Genomic DNA, 27,950 nt, shown 5'->3' on the forward strand with positions numbered 1-27,950 from the left:
CAGCCCGGACGGGGGCTCCGCGCCGCCCGCGGGGACCCGGTAAGCGCCGCCCGGGCCGGGAGCGGGCTGGGGGCGGGCCGGCCGCCCCGCGGCTCTCCGCGCCCGGGGGTCCGGGCTGTGGGGCGGTGTCACCCCGGGGCGGCTCCGGCAGCGGGTGGCGTGGGTTCCCTGGTCGCCTCGCGGTCCCGTGTCCCCGCTGGCGATGTGTGATGCTTTTCCTAGGCTCGAGGTCGGCGAAGCGGACTTCGTCGTGCTCTGTGATGCGCTGAAGGTGTCGGACAGCGTGAGGGAGAAAGCGTGGAAGACGTACGAGAGCTTGTCGGCAGCGGATGGAGCTCTGGTGAGTAGCTACTGCTCGTAGCATCGCTCCGCAGTAGTGGCTGTCCTGTATTGAGCTGTAACTTTGCGGCAGCGGCCGCCGAGGGTCCCACAGCCAAAGCTCACATACTGTGACTTAGCTTTTCGAAGTGAAAGTAGACTGAAGTGGGATGTTGCCATGCTCACGTCTCTGTAAACTGGCTTCTGTAGATTGCCCCTTTTTGTTAATGTTTTGCGATAAAGGTACGTGCTCAGGAATCCTTTTAGATTACTAACAAGTGACAGTAGAAAACAGCACCATGCGATCAGCTAATTCTTCGAAGTGCAAGTAGTTTCACATATGTCGTAGTCAGCTTTATACAGGTTGTCTCATTCTGTGTTTCTGTGTATTTTTTCCCTCTGCCTCTTTTACGAGGCCATGTAAAAGGTACAGACAACACTATTGCAGAGACAAGAATGTCTGTATGTTAAACTTTTCTTTTCTATGGCATAATGTTAACGTGTGCTTATCATTGAGGCATTTCCGTTCAAAGTTAGTCATTGGGCATGTGTAAACAGATTAATAAAATGTTAGGCCCTTTCTTGATTTTTACTTTTTCCTTCTCCTCAGTATGACTGCTGTGTCAACAAGCTGACTCAAGAGAACAGAACTAAGTCATGGCAGAAGCTTTGTTACAGAGTCCAGCTGTAGTTCTGTAATACTTAGCTGGGGTATTATTCCCACTGTGTGGAGTTGCATTTTTGTACATGTGACTTCTGCTTAGCCTTCTGCAACTTGAGCTGACTTACCACATCTATGCTGTCACTACTAATAGTTTGTTATCTGTGTTTTTTAAGCTGCAGTGTGGATATACCAGCTCTTGATGCATTCACATCACAGTGTTATAATAGCATGGGAAGGAGACTGCACAGCTCTTTCAGTAACAGATACAATTTTTGGTCATGGACGTTCATGGGAAGCATTTCCCTAAAAGCATAGTTGAGTTCTCTTATATGAATGAAAACAGGACTACTCAGTTCCCTTGACTGAAAAAAAACAAGGCAGGTTTCAGTATAATCCTGCAAATTTCATTTACAGGTGAAGTTTTGTTTTCACTGATCGTTACTTAGCAGTGGCCAGGTAAGATACACAGTGTTTGAAACCTTTTGGCATTGGAGGATTGCCTCCTTTACCTATTCAGAACCAAACCTTCATTATTATATATAGCTAATATCTGTTGTCTTGCTATTAAAACTGATTGCTGAGAGCCTTTCAATTAACAGGAAAAAAAATCCACATTGTACTGTGTTTCAATCCAAGACCCTTTCCTCAAACTTACAGCTGTATTTGCAGGGTGTTGAAATAAGTAAGCTGGCAAGTGTGTGCCTCCATGGGGACCTGGAAGGTATTGGAGTTGCTACTTCTAGCTGAGGGCAGGCTTCACCTGACTCTGAAGTCAAGTGAATTACAGCCTGGTTAATTGCTGCTTCTTTTCCCAAATCAATCTGTTATCATGGTGAGCTTGGTTTCTCAGGGTGACTCTCTAGTTCAAGTTGCAGGGATTCAGGAGGAGGCTGCTCTTTTTCTGCCCTCTGGTGAAGGCGTTGTGGTGGAGGGGCTGTCCCAGGGTTTGTCCTGCAAGCACCAGCTGCATATGTTTTATTCAGTGAGATTCAGTACTAACCTGTTCAGTTCTGAACTGGAACAGAAGCTGTCTAGTAGCTTTCTGTTCTGAAGCAAAAAGGGAAACACCAGGCCACCAGTTGAGACAAATACTTACCAGAACATTTCTGTTTAACAGTGTAGTTGGTTTGACTTGAGGAAGCTTTAAATCATCAGGCCACTGATGGAAATAGAGGTAGCATCTAAGAATCCCCCTCTCAAGCTACTTACAAAATACGAAGACCTGAAACCTTACCTTTCTTGGCTCACTGGCCTTGTTCTTTGTGGTTGATATTCGAATTGTGCCTGCCAAATCTCTGAGGATGTGAAGGGCACTCATAGTGCTAACTAGGAAGCAGTGTGGCCCAGACTTTAGGTACTGTGGTAACTGGCAGATATTCAGGGTTCAAATGTGGGTTTGGATGTAGTCTGATCATCTGCTGTATCCTTGCTCAATGAATATTTAGTGACTTGAAGTGAAAACATCTTGTAGTACTGTCCTTTTGGAGTCACTTAGGGTGCATGTACAGAGACTCTGCAAGCCAGGTACATGTGGCCTAAAAGTGTAAAGCAATTATTTTTGGCAGGCACATTCAAAAACATTGCTAGAATGTAGTGACCTATCAGCCTAAATGTGCCTGTGCTTCAGTGAGACACTTTACTGGCTAGGCAGGCATCAGCCAGGAGGGGAGAACTTATCTGCTGCTCCATGGAATTAAAGCAAATGCCCACTGGAGCCACTGCTTTTTTTCCTTCAGGATGTCACCTTTCCACACTGGTATGTTTTCTTTTGAGCATTTGAGCTACTAGTGATGATACTTCTCTCTGAAATGTCAGCTTTCTTATCTTGCACGTTCTTTCTGTGCACTGTAGCTTTCCTTGCAGTGCTCTCAAGTTATCTGTTTCCGCAGCATGTGAGTCAAGGATATACAGCTGCACCCTACTGCAGCTGGGCCTTGAGTCCTTGAAACAGCTGAACCTTTTTGAGAGGTGTGGAGGAGGAGAAGGGTGACAAGAGAGAGATGGTAACACAGTTTTTCTGGAAAATGTGGCTGACCTGTAGTTGTAAAAACTGGATCTTCAGAGAGGGGCTGTTAAAAAGCACTAAAGCCATCTGTTAAATATGGTGGTGTTTCCCTTCGTAGTGGGAGAACATTAAAGATTTCCTCTGTGACAGCTAGAGTTTAATGTCACTCTTCTACAATAAAATGGTAACTCAAAATCTCTTAGACAGAACCCCAAACTGTGGTTCCAGAGATGTTGTACTGAGCCAGTGCTCTTGGTGTATGGGCTGAAGGAAGGTGTCTGATGTGTGATCAGGAAAAGGTTTTCTTTTTAAATTCTTTTGATATCTGGTGAATTCCCACGCAAGCTTACTGTGAAGAGAGCTTTTGCATTAGTGTCATACAAATGTTTTTTTCCTCTCTGTCATTTCTCTTCTTTACCAAACCAAGCTGCCTAGGTAAACAGAATGTTTTAGTGTTGTAGTTTTATTGTCTTAATTTCAACACTCTTACACACTGATTGGTTTTCGCTTAACAGTTGACTCTGGTGCTTGCTTCTCTTGTACTCTTAATTTTTTGTAGCTCTCCTGAAATCTGTATTATGAACCAATAGTGCCTGTAAATTCTAGATGGAGTGAATAGATTTAGTGGAATTACTCATGTTCTTTGGTGAGCAGCATGTGATTGTTGGTGTAAGAGATATTAGAAGTAGTCCAGGAAGCCATACTAATACTGCTATGAAAAAGCTCAGGGCATTTGTTATGTTCTGATACTGTTTCTTTTGGTAGAGAACAACAACATGAGAATCTGAAGGAGAATGTGGGGTGATACAAGCAGGAAAAAAAGCTTGAGCGAATTGTTGCTGAATATATTGGAAAGAACCTGTGTAAGGAACAGATGACATGGTGACTAAATTGGAACCAAACTTCTCCAAAGAAAACTGAAGTGGTTTAAGAAATTGATAGAAATTGGAGTCTGCCAAGGACCTTAAGGCACAGGGTCTGGTATGCTTCAAGCTCATCAGCTTAGTTGTCCGTAGTATGTGGTGCATGGGTTTGGAGCTCCATTTTTTGTTGGCTGTTCATAGCCCTGTTAGGGAGACATGGCTCACTGTTCTCCTGCTGCAGCTCAGCTGTTCAGACTCAGGAATTCCTGAACCATTTCTATCAAGTATTTGTCTAACCTGCTATTAAAAAACTGTCATGGTGAAAGATCTGTAGTCTGCATAGTTAGTTTTTCCTAGTGTAGCTTTCTTTGCCCTTGTATTTTTTCCCCCAAGTACTGTACTACTTGTTTCTGTTACAATTCAAGCCTGTGGTGTAAAATTCTGTACCAGCCAATTCTCTACCCCATGAGAATGTATTATTGCTGCCTTTTCTTTTCCCTCAGAAATCTCTAGCATCTGAAGATGTTTTAGGTGGTTTTTCTTGTTTCTAATTACTTATCTTATATCCTGAAATTCTCTCCAACTGGTGACTTACACTGGTATGCAGATGTTGGAGAGCACTTGATTTGAGCAGGAGTTGAACTGCTTAGTGAAGAAAACGTACAAGGTAAACTGTAGCTTAAGTTGAGGAATGAAGTAATGACGACTTAAATATGGAAGGTTGGTCTGTATAGACCAAAGTGCTCATGTTCAGCAGGCCAAGTGTCCCCAGTCCCTAAAAGTTCACATTTAAATTAAATCAGGTCCTTTTAGTTGTGGTTTCTTACTAAAAGGAGAACATTGGTAAGCCATCTCATCCTCATGTTAAAAGACAGAGAGGCCTCTTGCTTTTGGCAAAAGCATGAAACACATATGAGGTAATAAAGTATTTTCTGTCTAGACTTTGTCTCTGATTTATAGAACTGCAGCTGATCTGAACATGCATACATTGAAGCTTTGGATGGATGAGCAAAATTACAGATATTTTAGGATCCTCTGTCATTAAAAAACAAAGAGCTACTGAAAGTCCCAAAACAAACAAATCATTGCCACGGCCTCTTGCTGATGATATTCAGTATCTTAGCAGCAGATGCATTGCTTGTATGTGCCCTTGCACTTTAAAAGCTCAGGCAACTGGTATAGTTTCTTTTTTTACACATCTTCTGCCTATCTTGGGGAAAGATTGATGACCCTTCCAGTCTTGCTACATGCAGAAGTATAATAGGAACTTTGCATATCAGATGAACTATTTTCACCACTTCAAAACTTTCCGTTTACTTCATTACTTTTAGCTGGTATTATATTTGAATTTGATCTCATCCATTGAGAACTAATAATAATCTTCCATCCCAGACAATGTTCAATAGAAAATTTAAAACTGCTATTGCTGAAAAATGGAGGATCTAATTGTCTTTACACAGAACTTCTTATATGTAGACAGGGGGTAAATTGGTCACTATCAGATTTTTTTTCTTCCCCTGGGATATTTTTCCTGCAGGTTTTTATTCTGAACAGTTTTCTGTTGTGAGAGCTTCTTGAGTCTATTCTGCAGTCATCTTCCACCCACTGTGATCATAAACATGTAAAGTTAGAATGGTTTGGGTTGGAATGGACCTTTAAAGGTTTTCCCATTCCAACCACCTGCTATGGGCAGGGACACTTTCCACTAGACCAGGTTGCTCAGGGTCCCATCCAACTTGGTCTTGAACACTGTCAGGGATGGGGCATCCACAGCATCTCTGGGCAACCTGTGCTGGTGTCTCACCACCCTCACAGTAAGGAAAAGAATTTCTTCCTAATATCCTATCTAAACCTGCTCGCTTTCAGTTTGAAGCCATCTCCCCTTGTCCTATCTCTACGTGCCCTTGTAAAAAGTCCCTCTCCAGCTCTCTTAGAGCTCCCTTTAGGTACTGGAAGATGCTGTAAGATCTCCCTGAAGCCTCCTCTGCTCCAGGCTGAACAACCCCAACTCTCTCCAGCCCTCTGATCATCTCCATAGCCTCCTTTGGACTCTCTCTAATTAATGTCTGTGAATGTTTCTTGTACCGTCAAGCTAGTTCTCTGTATTGATTGGAATGTAGTAACTGAGATTTTAGTAAGCCAGGTTCCACATCTTTCTGTTCAAAGATCAGGTGCTTGGTATTTACAGTGAGACATCCTATATCCCATTTGATTCAAGTATCCATCTGTCTTTGCATGTTTCTCGTGTACATTTCCCTTGACCTTCTTTTATGCAGCATCATTTGAAGTTTCTATTTCTGGATCACTTTTGTAGGCTGTCATCAAAATCGTTATCAGTGTTGGCAGAAGAGTAAACATCTCTAGCTGCATACTGGAGCTGAGACTTCCTGTGGCCATTTCCTCCTTGGGACTGCTTGAGCACTGGAGAATCTCTTGAGGCAGAGAACAGAAGTTATTTCTGTTAGTGCCTTTAACACCTTGCAGCTACATCTGGAAAGAAAAGAAGCAAGGATCCCGTTTCACAATAGTTAGTGCTGGATGAGCATTTTAAGCCATTTTATGACTCCTCCCAGGTTGTTTTCACTAGATTTAAGTAAACTAGTAATCTGGTAAAAGCCAGATCAAATAAAAGCAATGGTAGGTCCAGAATGAGAAATATTTTGAAAGCTTTTGTAAGAGTTTTAGATTTTTTCCTACAGAAAACTCTATTTATTCAACAGAACTGATCTACATTGCCCAAAGCTATAGTATTGGTTCCTCGGAATCCTAAATAAAAGATGAGAAAAAGAGAAAGAAATCTATCTAGACTACTAGGTGTTAATTAATCTTAGGGCTAGTGATTGGTAGGTAGGCTTTGCTTCATTATCAGTTGAATTAAGGTCACTGGAAGTCATCTTACTGAAACTGAAGGACAGCCAAGGGCAGATGTTGAGCTGTTGTCTTGCCCATTTTCTGTAGTGATGCTGTATTAACAAAGATCTTGAGTCAGAACCCTCAGAAGTTAATTTCTGGCTATAAATTTGTCTTCATTTCATTCCCATGCATTCAAGTCCATCTGAGATGAATCATCTGCTTTGGCTGTGAACAAAGCAAAATAGTTGGAAGGAGTGATGCTGCCATGTTTTTGTTCAGCAGGCAACTTTAACTCACTCGTGTAGTAAAGAAGTGAACTTGAGGGGGGAAGGGGTGTGAAGAGGGGAGTACTTATGAGCGTGACTTGCCAGGAAGATACCTCCTTATCCCTTCTCCCCTCCTTCTACCCCATGATGTTTGCATTTGTTCTGGTTTCAGCTGGAATAAAGCTGATTTTGTTCCCAGTAGCTGGTATAGTGCTGGATTAGTTTTGGATTTAGTATGAGAATGTTGGTAACGCTGGTGTTTTAGCTGTTGCTAAATACTACTTGCTCTAAGTCAAGGACTTTTTAGGTTCCTGTGCTCTGTGGGCATGCGGACAAAGATCTGGAGGGAGCATGGCCAGGATAGGCATCCTGAACTGGCCAGGGGGGTATTCCACAGAATGTCATGCCGAGTAGATAAATTCTTGGAGTTTTGTTGGGAGTTGCTGATTGCTGCTCAGGGATGGGCTGGGCATTGGTCAGTGTGTGGTGAGCAAATGTATTGAGCATCACTTGTTTCTATTGGGTATTATGCTTCTCTCTATCTTTCATTTCCCTTGCAATTATTATTAATGTTGTTGTTATTATTGTTGCATTTTATTGTGTTCCAGTTATTAAACTGTTCTTTTCTCAACCCATGACAGTTGGTTTTTGATTCTCCTCCCCACTGCAGGGATGGGAAGGGAACAAGCAGCTGTGTGGTACCTAGTTGCTAGCTGGGGTTAAACCATGACAATATTTATGGATTAAAATCACTCAAATCTTCATGCATGGCTATGGCAGATACCTTATTTTCTGAGAAAACTGCTGTTTACCTGTGTCTTTGGTTGTTTTAACCAGCAGTAGCTGGTGGGATAGTCCCAGTCCAGTGGTCTTTCATGTTTTTCTCTCCTCCTTCCTTCAGCTGTGTTGTAAGGCAGGCATGCTCAGGTGCTGCTCACCTTTGCTACTAGAAAAAAAGCCCAACCCATAATCTATTTATCTTGGGTTGTGTATAATTTTTCTTGTTTGGCCAGGAGTCATCCAAAATGTTGTGTTGAGGAGAAGGTGTCCAAAGCATCCTGTACCATCAGCAATGGGTGTGGGAGTAGTCCTGATACTGAAGTTTGACTCACTGTAATGGTTTGGATCTCGTGGATTGCTAGGCTGCCTCTGAGACTGCCTTCTTGTTTAGTGGTAGAAACAAATGAATTGTTATCCCAAACCATACTGGACAAGGAGTTTAAAGGTCATTCTTGCAAAACCAGACCTCTCTCCTATTGAGTAAACCATTGCTACAGCCTTCTAGCATTCATGCTGCCAGAGTTGAGCTGGGCTGCCCAGGAAAGCCAGGCTTGTTTGGATAGGCAACAAACCAGGAACAATTTCACCACTTGGTAGCACTCAGTCTTCCTGCCCTACAAGGTGTTGTATTTACAGGACAACATCCTTGTCTGAGTTTGCAGGAGCATGGAGTGAAGGGAACTTATTTATTAAACAAGGTCAGGTGTATGCTCATTCTGTGTGTAGTCATCCTTCTTCTTGGTAGTTCATTAGCTAGCATTAACCTTCACCATTTTTTACATCCCTTTAAGTATCAACAAATGCATCTCAGTCTGTTAATAGCTTTTTTCAAAATTATTTTCTCTTGTGCAAGGAGTCATGATTTGTGGAAACACTCAAAGGGGAATGCAGGAAGAAAGTAATGACTAAAATAATTGTCAGTTACTATGTTGTTGAGGGTGGCTGATTACTTTTTCATTGAAGCCTGTTCTATAACTCTTAACAGTTGCACAAGCCAGTGAAACTTTTTGTTCTTTGGAGAAGGCCCCCAGTCAGTTTTCCCTGATGTAAAAATACCACAGAACAATTGCCAAAAAAAAAAAAATTGTTGGCAATATGAGTGAAATTGTATCATTTATGGGCACAGCAGGTTATTGGTCATGGTTAGTGCTGACTAAGCAAGGACATGAGTGGTGCAGAGGATTTTGGCACAGATTTGGAAGACCACATAAGGTGGAGTGAGCTAGGTCTGGTGCGGTCTTACTCCTGTTGCCTTTGGGGAGCATTTTCTAGAGTTAACAGGCCCCTGCAACTTGCATCGGTGTTGTCTAGGAGGCAGCTAGGTGGAGTGATCAGGGAAAGGATAAAAAAGTGGGCTAGGGAGTGGGCCAAAGCTAAGCAGTATAGAAGAGCAGGAATTCAGTGTTTCCATTCACTTGCTCCTGGTGCTCCGTTTCACCTCTGTCCTCCAACAGATGTCATGTCCGACCTAGAGCTGCCGAGACGTGCACTCAGATCCTGCTCCTTTGCTGTGGGCCTGGGTGGTGTCGGAGTTTTATTCACAAGGATGCTGGATGTCTGAAAAGTGTTCTACAAGTTTGCTGTTTCTGGAGTTTTGCAGGGCTGCACCCATACCTTGTTCTGTCTTGAAAATAGCTTTGTTTCCAAAGTCTGGATTATACCTGCTTAAGGGGTTTTTTTTCTGTGCTTCTGCAAATCAGTGTTCTCCAGAGGTTTTCCACTGTGATGCTGTTTTGGTGGAAGGGTGTTGAAATCTTAAGTGTTGCCTGTCTGGCTCCAAGTGAGTGGCTTGTGAACCATCATCAGGAGTTCTACTCCATGTGGATGCCATGTCTGTCATTGTGGGTTGGCTTCTTTTGATGAAGGATGATTGGTTATAACTCGTACCTTCTAAGTAGGAGAAGGCAGACCTTAAATGTAGAGGTATGGTAGGAAAATGGCTGGAAGTGCTTGTTACTGTCATGCTTTACTAAGCAGAGACGGGTTTGTGCTCCAGCAGTGATGAGTGGTTGACACAACTGAAATCGCTTATGAGTGTTTATTGCCTGTCATTGTAAAGGTTTTAATTATTTTTTTATGGCTTGGCTTCTTATTCTTTAACCTTCAGTGTCTTTTTATGGTCAAATATGGTAATTTAGGGGAAAAAAAAAAGGAATCACGACTTCTGCTTTTCATAAATGTTCCGTGGAACCAAAGGTTGTATTTCAGAGCTTTGCTGAATTGTATGGGTAAAACTGATCTTGTACTGTAGGAATAAGAGTTGAAGTGCTTGGTCTTTCACCTGTATTGTAAAACCTGGAATGGTTTCCCATTATCAAATAATTGGCTATCATAGTCAAATGTTTGTTTGAGGATGTTTTGTTTAACCATTTCTAATCATGTTTGGACTAATTAATGCTTTCCATGTATTACCCATTTTTATTGAATAATAAAAACTGTGTTTCCTCTCTTTTTTTCTGAAAGGCTTGTAACAAAAAGAAAAAGGAAACATGGGGAGTATGTATCTTTATTGTAGCAATTGATCTGGATGAAGTGACATTTACTTTCACTGAGCTTTTGAAAAGTATAAACATAAGGTAAGTGAGTTTAAGTGTGTGAATTTAGATTTCAACAATTAACTCACCAACATTTTTATAAAGAGACTGTCTTTAAAGCATAGTGAATCTTTGTGCATATCAGACTAGTTGACTTTAAAATGAAAGTTACTTACTGAAATTCTGAGTATATTGGTAAACTAGAAGTCTTGCTATTATATTTTAGTTGAGGGAACAGTGATACTTGTTTGATTCATCTATGGCTGGCTTTGGTTGTAACACAGTTTATTCTTGTTCTTGCTCTCCCTGAAGTATTCATCAGTTTAGGTTGGTGCAAATTGCACTTAAAATATTTTTCTTTCCCTCTATGAAGAATTTCCATAAAACCTTTTTCCCAGCATTAGGCTTAGGCTAAATCAAGAAGTAGGGAAAAAAAATATTACTTTTCAAACAGTTTGCCAGCATGCTGCTCTTCTCAGACATTTTAATGCCAGTCTAAACTTTGTGCTTTCATACATACTTTCTGCTAGGGGAGTATTACTGTTATATTGTATATTAACTAAGTTCATAATACAGAAATTAAGATTATAGTATCTGCTTTTAAGGTAAATGTAGGTGGAAAAAGCACTAGGCATAGCTTGTGTTAGATTCAGCTAGGGGAAAGAATTCCAGTGCCATCTGCCTAGTAACTGTGCCGTGTGTGGAAAGCATACGCAGGGGCAGAGCCTCTCGATGCTCTAGGGCAGGAGGCTAAGTCCTGGCAATAACCTTGGACCAGAATATCCTTTTTCTTGAAGTCATCTGTTATGATTAGACTTCTCCATGCCCTCTTCTACCTTGCATCATCTCCCAGAGCAGGGTCAAGTCCAATGTTTTGACTTAATCTCTTCAGTGTTGACTGCCTTGGAACCGTGTGGCTGAAAGCCAATTGCATTTGTGCAGCGACATTCAGCGTGTTCCACCCAAGTTCCACAGACCAACTTGTGCTGAAAACTGAGAGACTTTTTCTCTTAGGGTTTCAAAGAGTAAGGTGTTACTCTGCTGATTGTGGTTTTTAGCAATACTCAATTGCCTGTTAGCCCTGGCCTTTTTGTCAGCTGTAAGGTCAAACTGGCAGAGCTTTCTGCTAGTCATCTTATCCTCTATAGCCTTCAGATATATTGGAAAGATCTTTTATTCCATTCCATTCTTATATGAGCTTCTGACTGGTTTTGTATCTTGTTTCTTTAATCTGACAAAGATCAAAAAGTCTCTCAGAATATTATTATAAAGGATCAAAATATATTTGATACAGTTGAAATAGTTGAATATATTTGATAGCTTCCTGCTTTTTAATTTTAAGCAATCTGCTCATTTTAGTTATGAACGTAACAAAATGCTTCCTTGATGGCCATAATATTACATGGATGAGTAGGGAGAGCTTTGATCCCATGTGTAATAATATTTCCAAAGGTTGGAGATCTCCTTGCCCCAATACCTGTTGAAAGACTTGAAATTCCATATAATTCAATGCATTCATCTCAGTTCTCATTCTTAGGTCTTTCTTTAACATGGATGGAGCCAAGGTTCATGTTCTTAGAGTAGTAGGAGCGTTTCTATAGTAGAACAGGAGCGCTGAGAGGTGTGTGTTGGATATTTGTGGTATTACCAGCAGAGCAAGAACAAAGGTGTGTCTAGTTAGCAAGTTCTGACTTCCAGAGATAATATCTGTGCTAGGAAAGAAAATATTCCTTCTGTAGTAGAGCCTGTATTGTGAGATACCTCTGCTGCCAGGCTGAACAGTATACCTGTGTCTGGAAACGTATAGGTGGGGCTCAAGGTAAACAAGTAAAATTTCCCAAGGCAAGGTTTCAGTCACTGGTAATAATAGTAAAAACATGCTGGAGTCTAGTGAAGTAAGGCAATGGGTTTTCATGTAGATGTGTTTTTATTTTCTCTTTTTAAAGAGCTATTTCAGAATATTTGTTTTCATGAATTATGATAATGTATTTTTTTTCTTTTTTCAGTGTATGCACATTTTTTCAGTTTCTGAAAGAGGTGGATGTTAACATGGATACTGTAAGCACTAAAGTTGATAGCACTGTATCAAGGCTGAAAAAGAAATACGATGTATTATTTGCACTATACCGCAAGTTTGAAAGGTAGCGTGTGCTTTTTCATTTGGCAATTGATTTCTTTGTCTATCAACATTTAAGTATTTGAATTTTTCAAACTGTGTATTATAGGAGCCCATTTAAACTGTGTGTGGTAATATTTGCAGAACAGTGAAATTGAGCTGTTTACATGCATTAAATAAACACCTCTTACATTTTACTCCGTAACTATCACAATGCTTTGTTAAACAATCCCCTTGTTGCAGTACAAACAGTAGTAAGACTAGCATGACAAGTTATTACTACTCACTTTAGGCTTTTTACAGATATAAAGAGGATTGGTTTACTATCTAATGTTTTTTTTTTTTTTATTTAACATTTTGCCTTCCAAATCACAAAAGACTCTCAAATATCTTTTAAATAATCTTTGACAGTAGTAGGAGATCACCCTTTGGTACTTTGTAGAATGAAGGCATATCTATCCTAGTTTATTTTTCCATAAACTGAATTTTTTTCTTGAAATTATATGTACCTAGAATAATTGGGAAGCAGCATTACACCACAAGGCTTTCAGTGACACTGAAGAAATACTAAAGATTTTTAAATGCCCTTTTATAGAGTGTTTTGTGCAGCTGCAGCACACTTTGCTGTGTTGTACAGAACACTGAGTAACTATGTACAAATCGTGTCTTTCTGGAAAAGAGTAATTTTATTATACCAAGTTAAAATTGTTTGCTGTCTAAGCTTTGACATAAATATGCAAACAACATTATTTCAGGCTTGCCAGGGCCATAGTTGATCTGTTGTTAATCTGTTCTTTGAGTCAGATTTTTTTTTTTTTTTAGAAGTTAGAATTCTGTTTTGTGAACTGGTGTATTTTTTAACTACATTGAAGTCAAAGATATTGCATATTTTGCTTGCAGAAGTGTGTTCAAAACTAAGAATTTATTTTGATTTTGTAGGACTTGTGGCCTTATTTATCTGGAACAACCTAGTAGTGAGTAAGTTTGATTTTCCTAAATTGTGTTTGTCAAGATGTAAAATGTGATAGCATTTTATCTTTTAACTCTTCAGGACTGACCTAAGTTGTAGAGTGTCATGTGTTTACTTTAGATTTAGTGTGGACTTTGAATTTCAACGAGATTATGGGAGATGCAGAAATCATATATGTTACCTATGTATCTATCTGTATATCTCTATATATGTGAGCTATACATATGTGTTATATATATTATGTAAGTATATTTTTATAAAAATATATAGTGTATATGTATACACATAGAAGTGTATCTATAAAGTATATATGTATTATATTGTATTTATATATAAGTATATTTTTATATGTCTATCTTCCACGAAGTATTGCCACCCAGTGGCATATGTCTCAGCATGGTGGAAATGAATATGTGGATGGAGAGTGAGCTTCCTAATCCCAGCAACAAACGAGTGTACTAAAAGATGCCTTAGCAACTCTCGAATGAGCTTGAGTTCATGCTGTGGCTGGAGAATAGGGCATTAGTCAAAGGCACAAGAGAAAACAGCTCATAGCAGTTCAGTGAATTGTCTACGTTCACTTTCTTTTCTGAGGATGTTACAGACATTTCCTGATTCTTGAACGGCTTTACCAGGACTTAGGTTTTTCAAATGTGTAGTCCTAATTACAAAAGGAATGGAATGAGATTTTTAGTAAACTTAACAATATGGGAAATGTTGCATGTTGTTAAATAGTTCCATAGACTGAAGCACGTTTTCAAACATTGTCGTTTAAATTATTATAGAGCTATCAATGCAAAGTATTTTTGTTTCCCTACAGGATTTCTGCTGAACTCAGTTCTGTATTAGTCCTAAAAAATTACTGGATTACTTTTTTGCTGGCAAAAGGTGAGTTTTGATTAAAACACACTAATTTTGATGAATATTTTTGAAGTGACTTTGTTTGTTTTACATGTCCAGCATGAGACTAATATCCTTATTACAAGTAAATATTTTGCAGACCTAGAATGTTTTGATTGCCTGGCTTTTGTAACTACTTAGTGATATTTCTTTATATGCAGTTTGGCTGTTCTTTTCACTGATACTACTTTCTGTATATAAACATATATATTTAAGCTTTCTAAAATTGCTATGATTTTTTTTTTCTTTTACTTAAAAGGTTGCCATTCTGTATTTAAGTCTATTCTGAGGTGCTTTGTAGTCTGATAGTGTTTTGATAATGGATAATTACCTTAAAATTGTTTAAAAATTATTAAAAAATAATTACCTGGCACATTTTTTTAAATGGACTTACATATATTATAAATATACATAGTTTTATAAAACAAATTTAATAATAAGGTATTTTAGTAAGTCCCTGAAAGCATGTCCTCTGAGTGTTATGAATCTGTCTTTAAAAGGCATCAGTTACAGTTAATGCTGAGTGATGAAACATTTGTAATAGTTCATGGAGCTCCTGTCTCATTGTACTCCTCCTGCTAATAGGAGTGAATCATGTATCTCAAGTGCTGCTTACTGCAGGTGTGTGTTATCAGTGAAGTGTACGCATCCCCGATATCAAAATTGGACTTGGATCAGCTGAGTTTCATGCAGCTTTGTCACTAGAATTCTCCAAGCATAAGCATAAAGCAAAACCTACTGAAGTTTTTTTAGCCTGCCTTTTCTTGAGAACAAAGAAAGCTAAAATTTACTAGAAAATAGTTGGAGCTTCAGAAGAGCCTGGGTCATGCTTGCTACTTCTGATTGAAAATAAGTACAAAAATTGCACTTGTAAGTGGAGTACAGGTAATGATCTGTAGCTGTTCAAAATCACTATCGACTTGCTAAATTTTTCATGGCAATGCACGCTGTCATGGGATGGCCCTGTAGATCTTCTCTGGCATATGAATCATGATTTGGGAAAAACTGGAATAATGCAGCTCTAAAAGTGCTCTTCATGCTATTACTTGTGTGACTTTGAAGTAATTTCATATACATTTGACAGGCTGAGCATACAGTGTGATAGCATGTTTTGAATTTCTCTTCACTGTATACTAGCAGCTCCTGCTTTCTGAGTGTTTAGCAGCTTTCGAAAAGCTTGCATAAGACCACAAAAAAAGAAAGTAATGAGGAATTGCACAGAAATAAGAGGTTATTTCTTTACAGTAAAAAGAAAAAGAAATCAGGACTGAGCACTGAGGGCAAGATTTTGTGCACAGTAATTTTATTTGTATGTATGCTGTCTCTAAAGCCACGAACTTAAGAGCCATGAGTTTTAAAATCAATAGGCTTTAAAGAACACTGGCATCCCGTATGATGCTTCCTGAATTCTAGTGGTAGTGTTTTACTATATGAACTTCCAAAGCTTTTTTCAGTTTTTCAAAATTACTGCTAAAATTAAGTCAAACATCTCAAAAAGGTTTTCTTTACCCTTTGAAATATTTTCAGGTAAAGTGTTGCAAGTGGAAGATGACCTGGTGATTTCTTTCCAGTTGTTGCTGTGTGTCTTAGATTATTTTATCAAACTGTCACCTCCTGCTATGCTCAAGGAACCATACAGTAAGAATTTTTTTGTTTTTGTTCATTGAAGTAGAAAGTAAATTTACTAAATTTCTATTAGTCATGCTAACATTCATAATTAACATCATAAAGCTTCTTAAGCTTATTAAAATGCATTTTTTTCTGTTTTAGTTCAATTTAGATAATAGTGAGTTTGAATTCAATTACCTGAATGTGGCAGTATATTTAATATAATTTTTGCTATGTCGTCTGCCCATACAAGTTGTTTAGGGACTTGTTAAAACAGCAGGTTTAAGTTGGTAAAAGAGTTCAGGTTCTGGGTAGATTATAACTGAGAGCTATTATTTAGGTTTGTCTTGAGTTACAAAAGGAAAATGTGGTGCTATGACTCTTATTTCATGTATGTGTAACAGCATCACAACAGCAGAAATGTGCAAGATACTGGACTGTACAGATATTTAAAAAAAATGGATAGAACAGTGGATAGCAGCTCAAAATACAAGAGTAAAGGTAAAATATAGACAGCTTTGCTTTTATTACATCTTGTTTGCTATTGGAAGTGTCACTATTTTAAGTAAAATATAATGGGTCTTCTCTATAGAAACTTCTATTCGGTAGAATAGCAGTAAGTTTTTATCCATTAAGTTTTTATACTTAAAACTTGGAAAACCTCACTAGAAGGGTAGAGAAAGTAAATATTTATAGCAACTTTCAAAGACAGAATTCTATTTGAGTTAACAATTTTATTCCGCAAGCTGTGGAATTAATATACTGAAATATTTGGAGCCACAGGATGTGACTCACTTTTTTTCTTTACTAATTAGTTTATCATCTGCTGGGTTAAGGTGCAACCCTAGTATATTTAGCCTAAATCTATTTGCTTTATTTCTTTCTTTGGCAACTAAACATCCACCTAGGTTGTAATGTCATAGAATAGATAAGGTATTCACTACTATATTCTTAAAATTCCATGTTTTGGAGGATATTTATCTGACCTAGTGATTATTTGTTGCAGGTAAGAACAAATAACCTTGCTTTTATTCTAATGTGAAGGTGAATAAAGGGTGGGAAAGGATGGACTAAGGACAAGCAGATGCCTGCTTTCCTCCAATACTATTTTGAATTTAAATTTGTCCTTCCTAGTAGGACAGACATACATGCTGCTCCTTATTTCCAGTGTTAAAAAGCAGATCCTTTTAAAAAACCACTGAATTGAAACTACCTGGTTTTGAATTCTGTTCATGCTGATTTATTTTTTCATAGTGAAACTGTGCAGAATAGGAGCTCATTATTAGAAACAGTTTGGTCCTGTGCACCATATGTTGAAAAAAAAAATGGTACCACTTGACACTACATTGCTGATATGGGTATCACTGTCCTAAGTGCAAAGCACTGGGTTTCTAACGCGAAGCTGTGTATGAACTGTCGAAGAGCTCTGCATTCTTTGAGAAAATAACACAATGTATTGTCCAAACCCTCGTGACCAAGAGGCTTCGTGTTGTAATAAATGATGTCAAGGTTTATGATCTGAGTAAGGCTGAGGGGATTGATGCAACCAGCCCTGCAGTGTAGTTTGTCAGAGTTTCTCAGAACAGTTGTCAAATGCAAATGAAGTTACAGGTGAGAGCAGCGTGCTGATTACAGTGTCAGGTCTAAACCAACAATATTTAATCATATTAATGTATGTTATTAATATAATTTGCATATTTCAGCCACTGAGGCCATCTATTTTGAGTTTAGCAAAATGAAATATTTTTACCTTGCTGTATTAAAGTTTTTTGATATCTTCTTCAAGGTGGACTTGTTTGTTTCTGCTTGTATGCCTGGGGACATTTGGGGAAAGGAGGAATTCCCTCCAGGACCATATTCCAGGTTCCTACCAGCACTTAAGTCCTGCACTGATTTATTGTCCTTCAGCTTCTTGTTTTATACTTCTGTAAAAATAGAAAAAATAGTAACTCATCTGTGAAAAGATAAGGCTTTCCTAGCTTTGCAAAACCGATTCTCATTTAAAGCTACCTGCAGAGAGTGCTGTTGTATTCTGTGTAGAGTAGCTTCTTAAAAACAAAATGTCCAAATACTGATAGAGGAATTCAAAAATTAACTTTTTTTTGATATATATCTCCCCTAATGAAGGTTTCTCACCTAGCTAAATGGGTGAAAAAGAAAATGTGTTTAAGGAGAAGACCTGAAAAAGTATATGTGAAATAGAATCTTCTAGGTTTAATAACTTAAATTTATCTTTCTTAAGCTGGCTCTAACCTTGTGATGGCTCTGAATATCTTTCTAGAGTCTTCTGTGTCTGCAGTGACTGTAAATGGTTCAGCTCGCACTCCAAGAAGAGGCCAGAACAGGAGTTCGCGTACTGCAAAGCAGCTTGATACAGATACAAAAATTATTGAAATCCTTTGTAAAGAGCATGATTGTAATTTAGATGAGGTAATGCCTGCACTTTAAAGTCTGATAGATCTTGCTGCTAGACTCCATCTGGAATATGTATTTATTTAAATGGTCTTTTTTAAAAGTGTCATTATTTGTGCCACATTAACTCTTCGTCAAGTAGCTACCTTCTGTAGTGAAGAGAGAATACCTTCTATAGTTTCTCTAGTCAGTAGTTTAAAAAACAAACAAAACCACCCCAAACAAGCCCTTTAATGTGGGTGATAATTTTGCCAGGGTAACTGAATTGTGAAGAATACAATATGAAGTAACAGGCTGATCACAGCATGTAGCATATGGATGCAGGGCTGCTCTGATGGGGTTTCACAGCTGTATCCCATGACAAGAAAATGTATGCAAAAAGCATATTGCTTCTGTGGGAGATCTTAAAAGACCCCATTTGCCTTTTCCTTTGCTGTTAAATCTATTTTCGTGTAGAAAGGACTGATTTTTGAATATCCAGATGGATGATGGAAGCAGAAATATGAGAGGGCTAAAAAGAGTGCAGTTCTTTTCCAGTTTAATCACTTAATATTCTAGCAAAGGATTGCATTTGCATGCTGACATATCATTGTGTTTTGGATATATAACAAGCTTCATTCTTGCTTTATTGAAAACAAACCACAATGCATTACAGAAATGTCTCAGTTTCTTGATTTAAAGATGCAAAAGCAGTGTATGCATGGCTGACTCTCTACCTTGATAATGTTATATTTTTAATTTTTTTTTAAGGTCAAAAATGTGTATTTCACAAGCTTCATTCCTTTCTTGAATTCTGCTGGTATTGTAGCTTCAAATGGACTACCAGAGGTAAGTGGAGGAATTTAAGACAGTGTGGTGGGTAGACCCTGGCTGGGTGCCAGGCACCCACCAAACCCACTCTTTTACTCCCCTCTGCAACTGGATGGGAAGAGAAAATATAACCAAAGGTTCTTGAGTTTAGGAAAGGATGGGAGAGAGATTGCTCACCGAATACCATCACTGGCAAAACAGACTTGATTTAGGGATGTTAATTGAATTTATTGCCAACAAAATCAGAGCAGGATAATGAGAAGTAAAATAAATGTTAAAAAAACCTTTGCCCCATCCCTCCTTCCTTCCCAGGCTCTACCTCCTCCCCATCAGCACTGCCAAGAGATGGGGAGTCAGTTTATCACGTGTTCCTCCCACTGCACAGGGAGAGGAGTCCTTCCCCTGCTCCAGTGGGGGGGTCCTTCCTACAGGAGACCGTCCTCCATGAACTTCTCCAGCATGAGTCCAGTCCACAAGCAACAGTTCATGAACTGCTCCACTGTGGGTCACTCTCCCACAGGGTGCAGTCCTTCAGGCACAGCCTGCTTCACTGTGGGTCCCCCACAGGCTCACAAGCCCTATCAGGAAACCTGCCCCAGCGTGGCCTCCTCTCTCCATGGGTCTGCAGGTCCCTGCCAGGACCCTGCTCCGTGGGTTTACAGCCTCCTCTCAGACATCCACCTGCTCCAGTGTGGGTTTCCTCCACAGGCTGCAGATGGATCTCTGCATCCCCATGGTCCTCCATGGGCTGAAGGGGCACAGCTGCCTCACCATAGTCTGCACCACAGGCAGGAATTCCAGCTCCAGAGCTTGGAGCACCTCCTGCCTCTCCTTCTCCATGGACCTTGGTGTCTGCAGAGTTGCTCCTCTCACATATTCTTGCTCCTCTTTTCTCAGACAGCAATTGCTTTTGTGTAATAACTTTTTTCCCTTCTTAAATATGTTATCACAGAGGCACTACTGTAATTCCTGACTGGCCCAGCCTTGACCAAAAGAGAAGGTCTGTCCTGGTGCTGGCTGGCATTGGTTCTGCCAGACATGGGGGAAGCTTCTGGCAGCTTCTCACAGAAGCCATCCCTGTAGCCCCCCCAGCTACCAAAGCCTTGCCATGCAAACTCAATACAGACAGTTCAACAACAGTGTTTAACTTCGTGCCAAATTACTTAAGATGCCCTTTACCCATTGATGGAGTTCTAATAGGTTCTTCTAAAATTGTTTAGCAAAATGAACTGTTTTTCAGGAATGTGGGTTAGCAGGGATTCCAGTATTCATAAAGTATATTTAGCTTATACATTTGAATTTAATAAATGAATCTCCTGAGGCTAAACCAAGCTTTGCTCAAAGCAAAACACAAGAGTTGCATATCCATGACCTTGGTAAGGCCATTCATCTAAAATACAACTATTACAATATTAGGTTTCTGAAGTCACTCAATAAATGCTTAAAGTCTTAAATTACACACCTTAATTTAAATATAAATGAGACATGTTATTGTAGTGTTGTTGGAAAGATATCCAAAAGATTAGTCTCAGTTTCACAACTTGGCAGAGTTTGGACTGCTGTGTCTGTGCAGAATTACTTTCATCTTGCTGAGCTGTAGCCTGGATGCAGCAGACTACCTCTATGCAATTGCATCCACAGTGCATTTTAATGGGTAACTTCTTGCAGTGTGTTTACATTCATCATTCTTAAAAGAGTAGGTTTAGCTGTGTGTCACCAGTAGATGTGGTAACCTGAAAATAAGCATCCCTGAAGCTGATCAGAGCAATAAGTCTGCAGGGTTCAACCAAGAGTATCTTCTGTTTAGTTTCATAGTGTATTGGGTGAGGAACAAAGTACAGGACTCACTAAAGATCTTAATCTCTTCCTAAATTAATTTTTCAGGGTATCAGTTGCCTGTTTAGACTTTTCAATTTATGTGTGTACATATAGTTGGGAAACCCTATATGAACTTCCAGGCAAAGGTCATTTTACAGCTTATTCTTGAATCAGAGGGTTTTCATCCAAGGCTGCACAACTTAAGCATAATATCAAAATTATTAGCCTAAGGACTTGCTGGTGAAAATTTTACAAAATGATGCATTTGAAGAAAAATACAGTCGCATGATCTTTGCTCCTTAACCTTGAGTGCCAGAGCAGAAAGTTAGAGCTGTATTTCAGAGGTAGTTGGTTCATACATGTAATCAGCTAACCAGTAATCATGGATGAGATCATCAGTACAATAGCTAGTAATGTGTTTTTTTAATTTAAATTTTTTAATTTTACTAGCTATTTTATAATAGCTAGTAATGTGGGTTTTTAATTTAAATTGACTTTTTTCTTAAAAAAACACTGAATTTTTGAAAGATTTCAGTGTTCTTTCCAAAGCAAGAAAAGCCCTTGAGGGTTAAAGTTGGTATTTTGTTTGTCTTTACCATGTGTTTGCTGGTCAGGCTTTATCAGGCACTGATGAATCGATTGATACAGAACTCTTATTTTTGACTGAAGTTTTCTTCTGAGTTAGCCCAGTACAGCCATCTTGTCTAAGAGCTGCTGGTTTTTTGAGAAATTTATGAAATACAGAAATGCTTTAGATGAAAAGAATGCATGAGCCATTAAGAAGGTAATGAAAAATGAAAATATAATTAAGTTCTTAAATAAAAAGAATAGTGATAATGAAAACTGAAATATAATCTTTGGTTTAATAGACCTAATCTCAAAGTTTTAAATGTGAGATCAGTTTGGAGCAAATCCATTTGGCAAAGGTAAGGAAGAGGGTAAGGAGCAAAGGTGTGGGGACAGTATTTGTAACTTTCTCTTGGGACTGAGAGTGGACTAATTTAGGTTCATATGCACTGTTGCCTGTTTTTCTAACAGTGCCAGAGCTCATCATCATTTAATGTTTAAGGGCTCAGGGAGCAGATAATTGAAGTGGCTGCCTACTTCTGCATGAGCACAGCAGCAGATTCGGAAGCCCAGATAAAAAAATTGCAGACTTCCAGTTAATGTTAGTCACTCAAAGTAAAAATAAAATGAAGCAATTAAAAAAAAATTCAAAAAAATCCAATAAGCTTTTCCATGCAAAGTGAAGTCATATCAATCCGGGATTTAGTCAGTTAAGAAACTTTTTAACAGTTACTAAAAAAACTATAGTGTGGGTACGAAATAACAAGTAAATTTTTGTAGCAATAGGCATGTCTCTTAAGAACTACTCCAGTGCAAAAATATTTGTATAAAATGAAGAAACTTCTACTGAGAAAAAAAAGATTTGGGTTTAGGCCTTGTTGTCCAAACCAACAAAGACAGGGACTGAGCAAATTGCCTGACAGCTGTTCTTAAAAAAAGCATTTTACATTTCCTACTCTTGGAGACACCCCTTTTTCTGGAAGGAAAGATTTAAAAGCGTGGAAGTGTTAGTTTGATTTGCAGGTCTGTTTCCTACTCTAGCTGTTTCTCCAGTGTCAATACCTACATTTCTTCGAAAAATTCTTATGATTTTGGATTGTTTTCTCTTATAAACAATAATTTCCCTCTGGGTATGTTTCAGCTGTTGTGTAAGAAGTAACTTTGTGACCTCCAAGGTCATTCTTTTAGCATTTCAGCATTGTAATCATGAGGTAGGAGTAACTTACGTTATTCAGTAAATTGTCAGACTTGTTCCTGTAAAATAAATTTGGTTTTTTTTCAATATCTTTTTGAGGTTGAAGTTATCTTGAAACAGTATGATGAGCTCTATCTCAAAAACAAAGATATAGACGCAAGACTATTTCTGACCCACGACGAAACCCTGCAGCCTGCCGTCATAGCATGGTAATATTGCCATTTCCTGCTCTGGTTCTGTAATAGAAAATGCGAACTTGTGTTGCTCTCTGCCCCCTTGTGTTATAAATGGAGATCTCTGTATCCTGTTGACCTGCTAGCTTTGTAGTTCAGCTAAGGTATTTCTGGCAGCAGCAGCCTTGCTTTATATTATCACTTAAATAATTAGAGAACATGCGACTGTGACTCTGCCTAAAATGATTTGGAAGCTCTGCTCTAACTCTTACTCTGTGCAAGGCCAGGGAAAAGCTGAGGAATCATGAGGAGGAGGCATGTCATACTAGCTGATTAGATGTTCCAGAGGTTGTGTTATGGCTCTGAAGCCAGCTGGCACTGAATGGCTTGGATGGTGGATTCTCCATCCCTGGAAACATTCCAGATTAGGCTGGACAGGGCTCTGAGGAACCCCATTTAGTTGAAGATGTCCCTGCTCATTGAAGGTGGATGGGACTAGATGGCCCTCAAAGGTCCCTTCCAACCCAAACCATTCTATGATTGTTTGATTTTATCTTTTTTTTCAGTCTTACAGTTAAACACTAGCAATTTCTGACAATTCAGGATTTCTAGCACTTAATGTGGGCTCACCATGTGAGTCTGAATTTATCTATGCTATGAAAATACACTAATTTAAAATTGGATTAAAATGGAGCTAATATCATCTCTACATATAAATTAAGCTGCTTGTAAATAGAATTCTAGAAAAGAAAAAAAGCTCGGAAGGAAACTTTAGAGGTTGTCTAGTCCAACATCCTGCTCAAAGCAGATCTACTTGGGAATTTAAACAACTGGAGTGATTGGACATCTAGATTGTCTAAAAATCTGTTACACGTTTTTCTCTTCAGATTGGTAAGTCTTTATAGAAAACCTTGTCTTTTGAGCTGTATTTTTTCTTCATAAGTTTGTTTTCCATTTCTGTAGCTCACAGTTGGAGAGGACACCACTAAAAAACAATTCAGATGAGGAAGTCAATATTATGCTTCCACAGACTCCTGTTCGGTATGAGTTTTTCTCTTAAATGTGTTCTTTTGTTTAATATTGTAGCTAGAAATATTCATCTTTAGGGTAGTCTGTTTTAATTTTTAAGGAACTGTGGGCTTGTTTTTGTTGGTTTTTTTTCCATAAACCATTCTGTACTTCTGATCATTGACACTTTTTATTTGTAGTAGATATAAAGCCCTCTAACAGTGGCAAAGATGCTTCCTTAAAGTTCTTGACATTAAGAAAGTCCAGGAGTACATAGTTTCTGCATTGCTAAAAATTTTAAATGTGCTAAACCAACTTTGATCTTGAGAGAAAGTGTAGTGATATTTAGATTCTCTCCATCCACACCTGGGCTTTGCTCTGAGTTTTCCAAAACTGATGCTATTGAAGGCAATTCATGTGAAGGCCCATTCACCAGCACTGATTTTGGGCTGTAGTAACTGTTTTTCATGAAACCACAAGTGTCAGTAGATGGCAGCAAAGTTTTGATCACCAACTTAGAGTGGCGAGTGTATCCTTATCTGTCCCTGATTAAACAGAACTCTGTAGAGGATATGCTGAAAGCATCATGCTTATTGCTTTGAATTACCTTACAGCGTTGTATTTCTGAACTTAGACTCATAGAATCTTCTTTAAAGCCCCCTGAAACTGAGACAATCTAATAATTTTTATCAGTGGATTTGTATCTGGTCATTTATGTAGAAATTAGTATATAAAAAGGGTGTAAGTACTAGTTTAGAGCATAATGAGGATGTGTTGTATGTGTTTCGTTTTATGTTTTTCCAGTGTTCTGATGCTTTTCCTTGTCATTACTAGAGTTCTGGCAGACATGATTTATTTCACCAATACCTTGTGAAAAGTAGATTAAAGAAAAATGCATCTTTGCACTGCTACAGTTGTAATGATTGAACATGTTTTTCTTGGTTTTGCACTTGTTTGACTGGTGATATGAGCCAAATTGAGGTTAGGTGGTACAGAAATTTAAAACAGACAAACACACAAAATTCAACCAAAAAACGAAAACGACAATGAAAAATTCAGGAAGTAATATCACTGAAGAATCAAACTGTTTCTTAGGTGTTAAGCCATTCTTTTGGTTATTAAAATTATCATAATCTGTATGTAAATAATTCGATAAGTTGCATTGTTAGAGTTCATAATAGTTAGCACAGTGCAATAGATTTTCTCAACAGTTTGATAACTGGAGTGAGAACTGAAATCATAATTTTTATTGTGTGGGGATTTGCTGTTCAGTTTCTGGAAGCTGTAAAGCCCACCTTAATGGTTATTATGCATTTTATTGTGTTTTTCCAGAGCGGCAATGAATAACATTCAGCAATTGATTATGATTTTAAACTCAGCAACTGATAAACCATCAGATACTCTCATCATGTATTTCAATGTAAGTGACTACAAAGAGGATTTGTGTAAGATTCTTGAAATTATCACTGAAGCAAAATATACACCTGTAGATCTGATGCACTTGTTTTTGAAGGAGTAAATTTTTATTGGGTTGGTTTAAATGTCATCATTCATTGTAGAAAGCACTTCTCTCTAACTGTTGTGTACTGGAACCTTTATAAGTGCTTAAATACTTTAGTTACTGAGCTAAAAATTAAAATTCTTTTACGTATGTACTGAATGGGAAATAAAAGGGGGTATAAACGGGAAACAAAAAAGTGAAAAATGTGTACTGCACTCTTTTAAATACTCCATTTTTATTTATGTTGATGACCTTATTGAGGGGTGTTACAAAGGGAAGCAGGACTTTTAATCATTTAAATGATTAAAATGTTTTTGAAGTAAAATTTCTTTTCTTTGCCCTTCCTTCCCCTAATTTGCTTCATGTACTTTATTAGAATTGCACAGTGAACCCTAAGGATAGTATCCTGAAAAGAGTGGAAAGTTTTGACCACATCTTCAAAAAGAAATTTGCTGAAGCAGTTGGACAAGGATGGGCTGAAATTGGCTCACAGGTAGGTATTTGGGCTGAGTATCACTTGTTTGAACTGTTAGTTAGCACTGGCTAATGTGAGACCTGACTTACTGACCATCCTTATTCAGTGCAGATCAGTAAAGGTAAAAAGTAACAGTATTCTTTTCAAATTGAGGAAGCACTGTAAAGATAGTATTTAACAAATTCCTCTTAATATATAAGGAACTGGATGGAAGTATGTTGGAAGCACTTTACTGAAGAACGGGAAAATTGCTGGCTAAAATACATTAAGTGAAACATATATTTGCATTCATTAAGCTAACTTGGCCTAAAACTGCAAAAGGTGACTCACTTCCTTATAAAATCAGGAGGGCAGCTGTGCTTTCAACAAGGATTTTGGAAAATAAATCCCACCAAGTTTGTACTCGACAGTCTCCTTCCTGTCTGTCAGCCCTGCTTTTTATCCTGTTAGCGTGAATCAACGTGAGCACAGTTCATGTTGTTACACTTGGTTAAATCTTCACATGGTTGGGGTAGTCACACACCTTAGTACTCCTTGAGGCCTCTCCAATGTTATTGGCAAGTGGAACTGGGGACCGTAACTTCTTTATAGTGGCTCTGTCAAAAACTGGAATGTTCTGGATTGTTAAAACACGAGAGTCTGCCTGTTGTAGTGTGTTAAAACATCTTGTAATATTCCTTAATTTCTCATTCTAACAGAGGTACAAGCTTGGGGTGCGTCTGTATTACAGAGTAATGGAGTCCATGCTGAAGTCGGTAAGTTTTGTACTGCTATCTCAGCACTGGCACTACATCTAGAAATACTAAGAATATTCACAAGTTTGGTCTGATTTATTTATTTCAGGAGGAAGAGCGCCTCTCAGTGCAGAATTTCAGGTACTTACCCATAACTTGTTATTTAAGTCTGCTATTTTAAGTCTTGGGACAAGTACTAATAACTTCCTTTCTCTTCAGCAAACTTCTGAATGATAACATCTTCCACACATCTCTTCTGGCGTGTGCTGTTGAGGTTGTCATGGCTACGTATGGCAGTAAGTTAAATCTAGAGTCCAGTACTTTGTGATAATTATTACCATTTATTCTAATCTGTAAAATAGAGTAAATAGCAAAAAAACTGCCCAAAATGCAAAAAGCAACTCCCTGAAATGTCTGAGCTAGCAATGAGTCAATAAATAGAAAAAGGAGAAAAGATCAAAAGTGGAAGAATATAGAATTTGTGATAATTTTAGTCTGTTTTCCCTTCAGGAAATGCTTCACAAAGTGACAGTACCAGTGCTGAAACAGACTTGTCTTTCCCATGGATTCTCAATGTATTTGATTTAAAAGCTTTTGACTTCTACAAGGTGATCGAAAGCTTTATTAGAGCAGAGCCCAGCCTAACACGGGAAATGATAAAGCATCTAGAACACTGTGAACATCGAATTATGGAGTCTCTCGCTTGGCAGTCGGTAAGTGACACTTTAAAATAGTATTTGCCCTTGCATAACATACTTACTTAGAAAAAAAGAAGTCACGCCCAACTCTGTAAAATAAGTTGTGGTCTTGCTGAGATTTAGTTGTAGAAAAATAAATTACAAGAGCAAAATAGGGTTCGTTTTGGCATGTCTTCTGGTTTTAGAACAAAAGGAGAGTATCAGAGGAAGAAGTCAACATAGCTCTGCTGATTTACGTGATTGTAAATCAACATCATCTTACTAGTCTGGCACAAATTGCAGGGGTAATACCCCTAACTGTGTTTTGGTACTAAAGTCAGCAATAAATTCTATGCTTTTATTTGAAAGTTAATTTTTATCCAGTTGCTATTCCTACCTGGCAATAGCACCTCAGTTCTGGGCATCTGATATGTTTGCTAATAGTACTTAAAATATTGTTTTGCGTTGTCGTTTGCATTTCAGTCACTTAGGTATTTTTGGACGCCATTAAAATAAAATGCTGGAAGGTTGGCTTGTTTTTTTTGGCTGTATTTTAGTAAATCAAACATTGTTTCTTTTCATTGTTTGTTACTTATAAACCAGAAATAGGCTATTTATGCCACAAAGCAGGAGACTATAGAGACTGGTAGTTTTGACCAGAGAGACACAAAGCAACCATTTAAGAACCCATCCTTATCTTTTA

The 27,950-nt window shown here is 38.4% G+C and overlaps 1 protein-coding gene across 1 annotated transcript in view; it reads left to right on the forward strand.

Annotated features, from left to right (window-relative positions):
* The first annotated feature begins 187 nt into the window (after positions 1–187).
* Positions 188–27,950, forward strand: part of RB1 (RB transcriptional corepressor 1) — a 70,917-nt gene continuing 43,154 nt past the window's right edge. The window contains exons 1-16 of the mRNA XM_042014313.1: positions 188–340; positions 10,213–10,325; positions 12,290–12,424; positions 13,339–13,377; positions 14,190–14,257; positions 15,797–15,907; positions 18,159–18,307; positions 19,040–19,117; positions 22,779–22,888; positions 23,816–23,893; positions 25,193–25,280; positions 25,738–25,854; positions 26,535–26,591; positions 26,680–26,711; positions 26,790–26,866; positions 27,081–27,283. Coding sequence (XP_041870247.1) covers positions 203–340; positions 10,213–10,325; positions 12,290–12,424; positions 13,339–13,377; positions 14,190–14,257; positions 15,797–15,907; positions 18,159–18,307; positions 19,040–19,117; positions 22,779–22,888; positions 23,816–23,893; positions 25,193–25,280; positions 25,738–25,854; positions 26,535–26,591; positions 26,680–26,711; positions 26,790–26,866; positions 27,081–27,283 — 1,593 coding nt within the window. The 5' untranslated portion in view covers positions 188–202. The remainder of the gene's footprint in view (positions 341–10,212; positions 10,326–12,289; positions 12,425–13,338; positions 13,378–14,189; positions 14,258–15,796; positions 15,908–18,158; positions 18,308–19,039; positions 19,118–22,778; positions 22,889–23,815; positions 23,894–25,192; positions 25,281–25,737; positions 25,855–26,534; positions 26,592–26,679; positions 26,712–26,789; positions 26,867–27,080; positions 27,284–27,950) is intronic.

This window comes from Corvus kubaryi, unplaced genomic scaffold, assembly GCF_017639235.1.
Source record: "Corvus kubaryi isolate FWS band 111438036 unplaced genomic scaffold, C.kubaryi_AGA036_p1.0 split1-65, whole genome shotgun sequence".
Classification (NCBI taxonomy): Eukaryota; Metazoa; Chordata; class Aves; order Passeriformes; family Corvidae; genus Corvus; species Corvus kubaryi.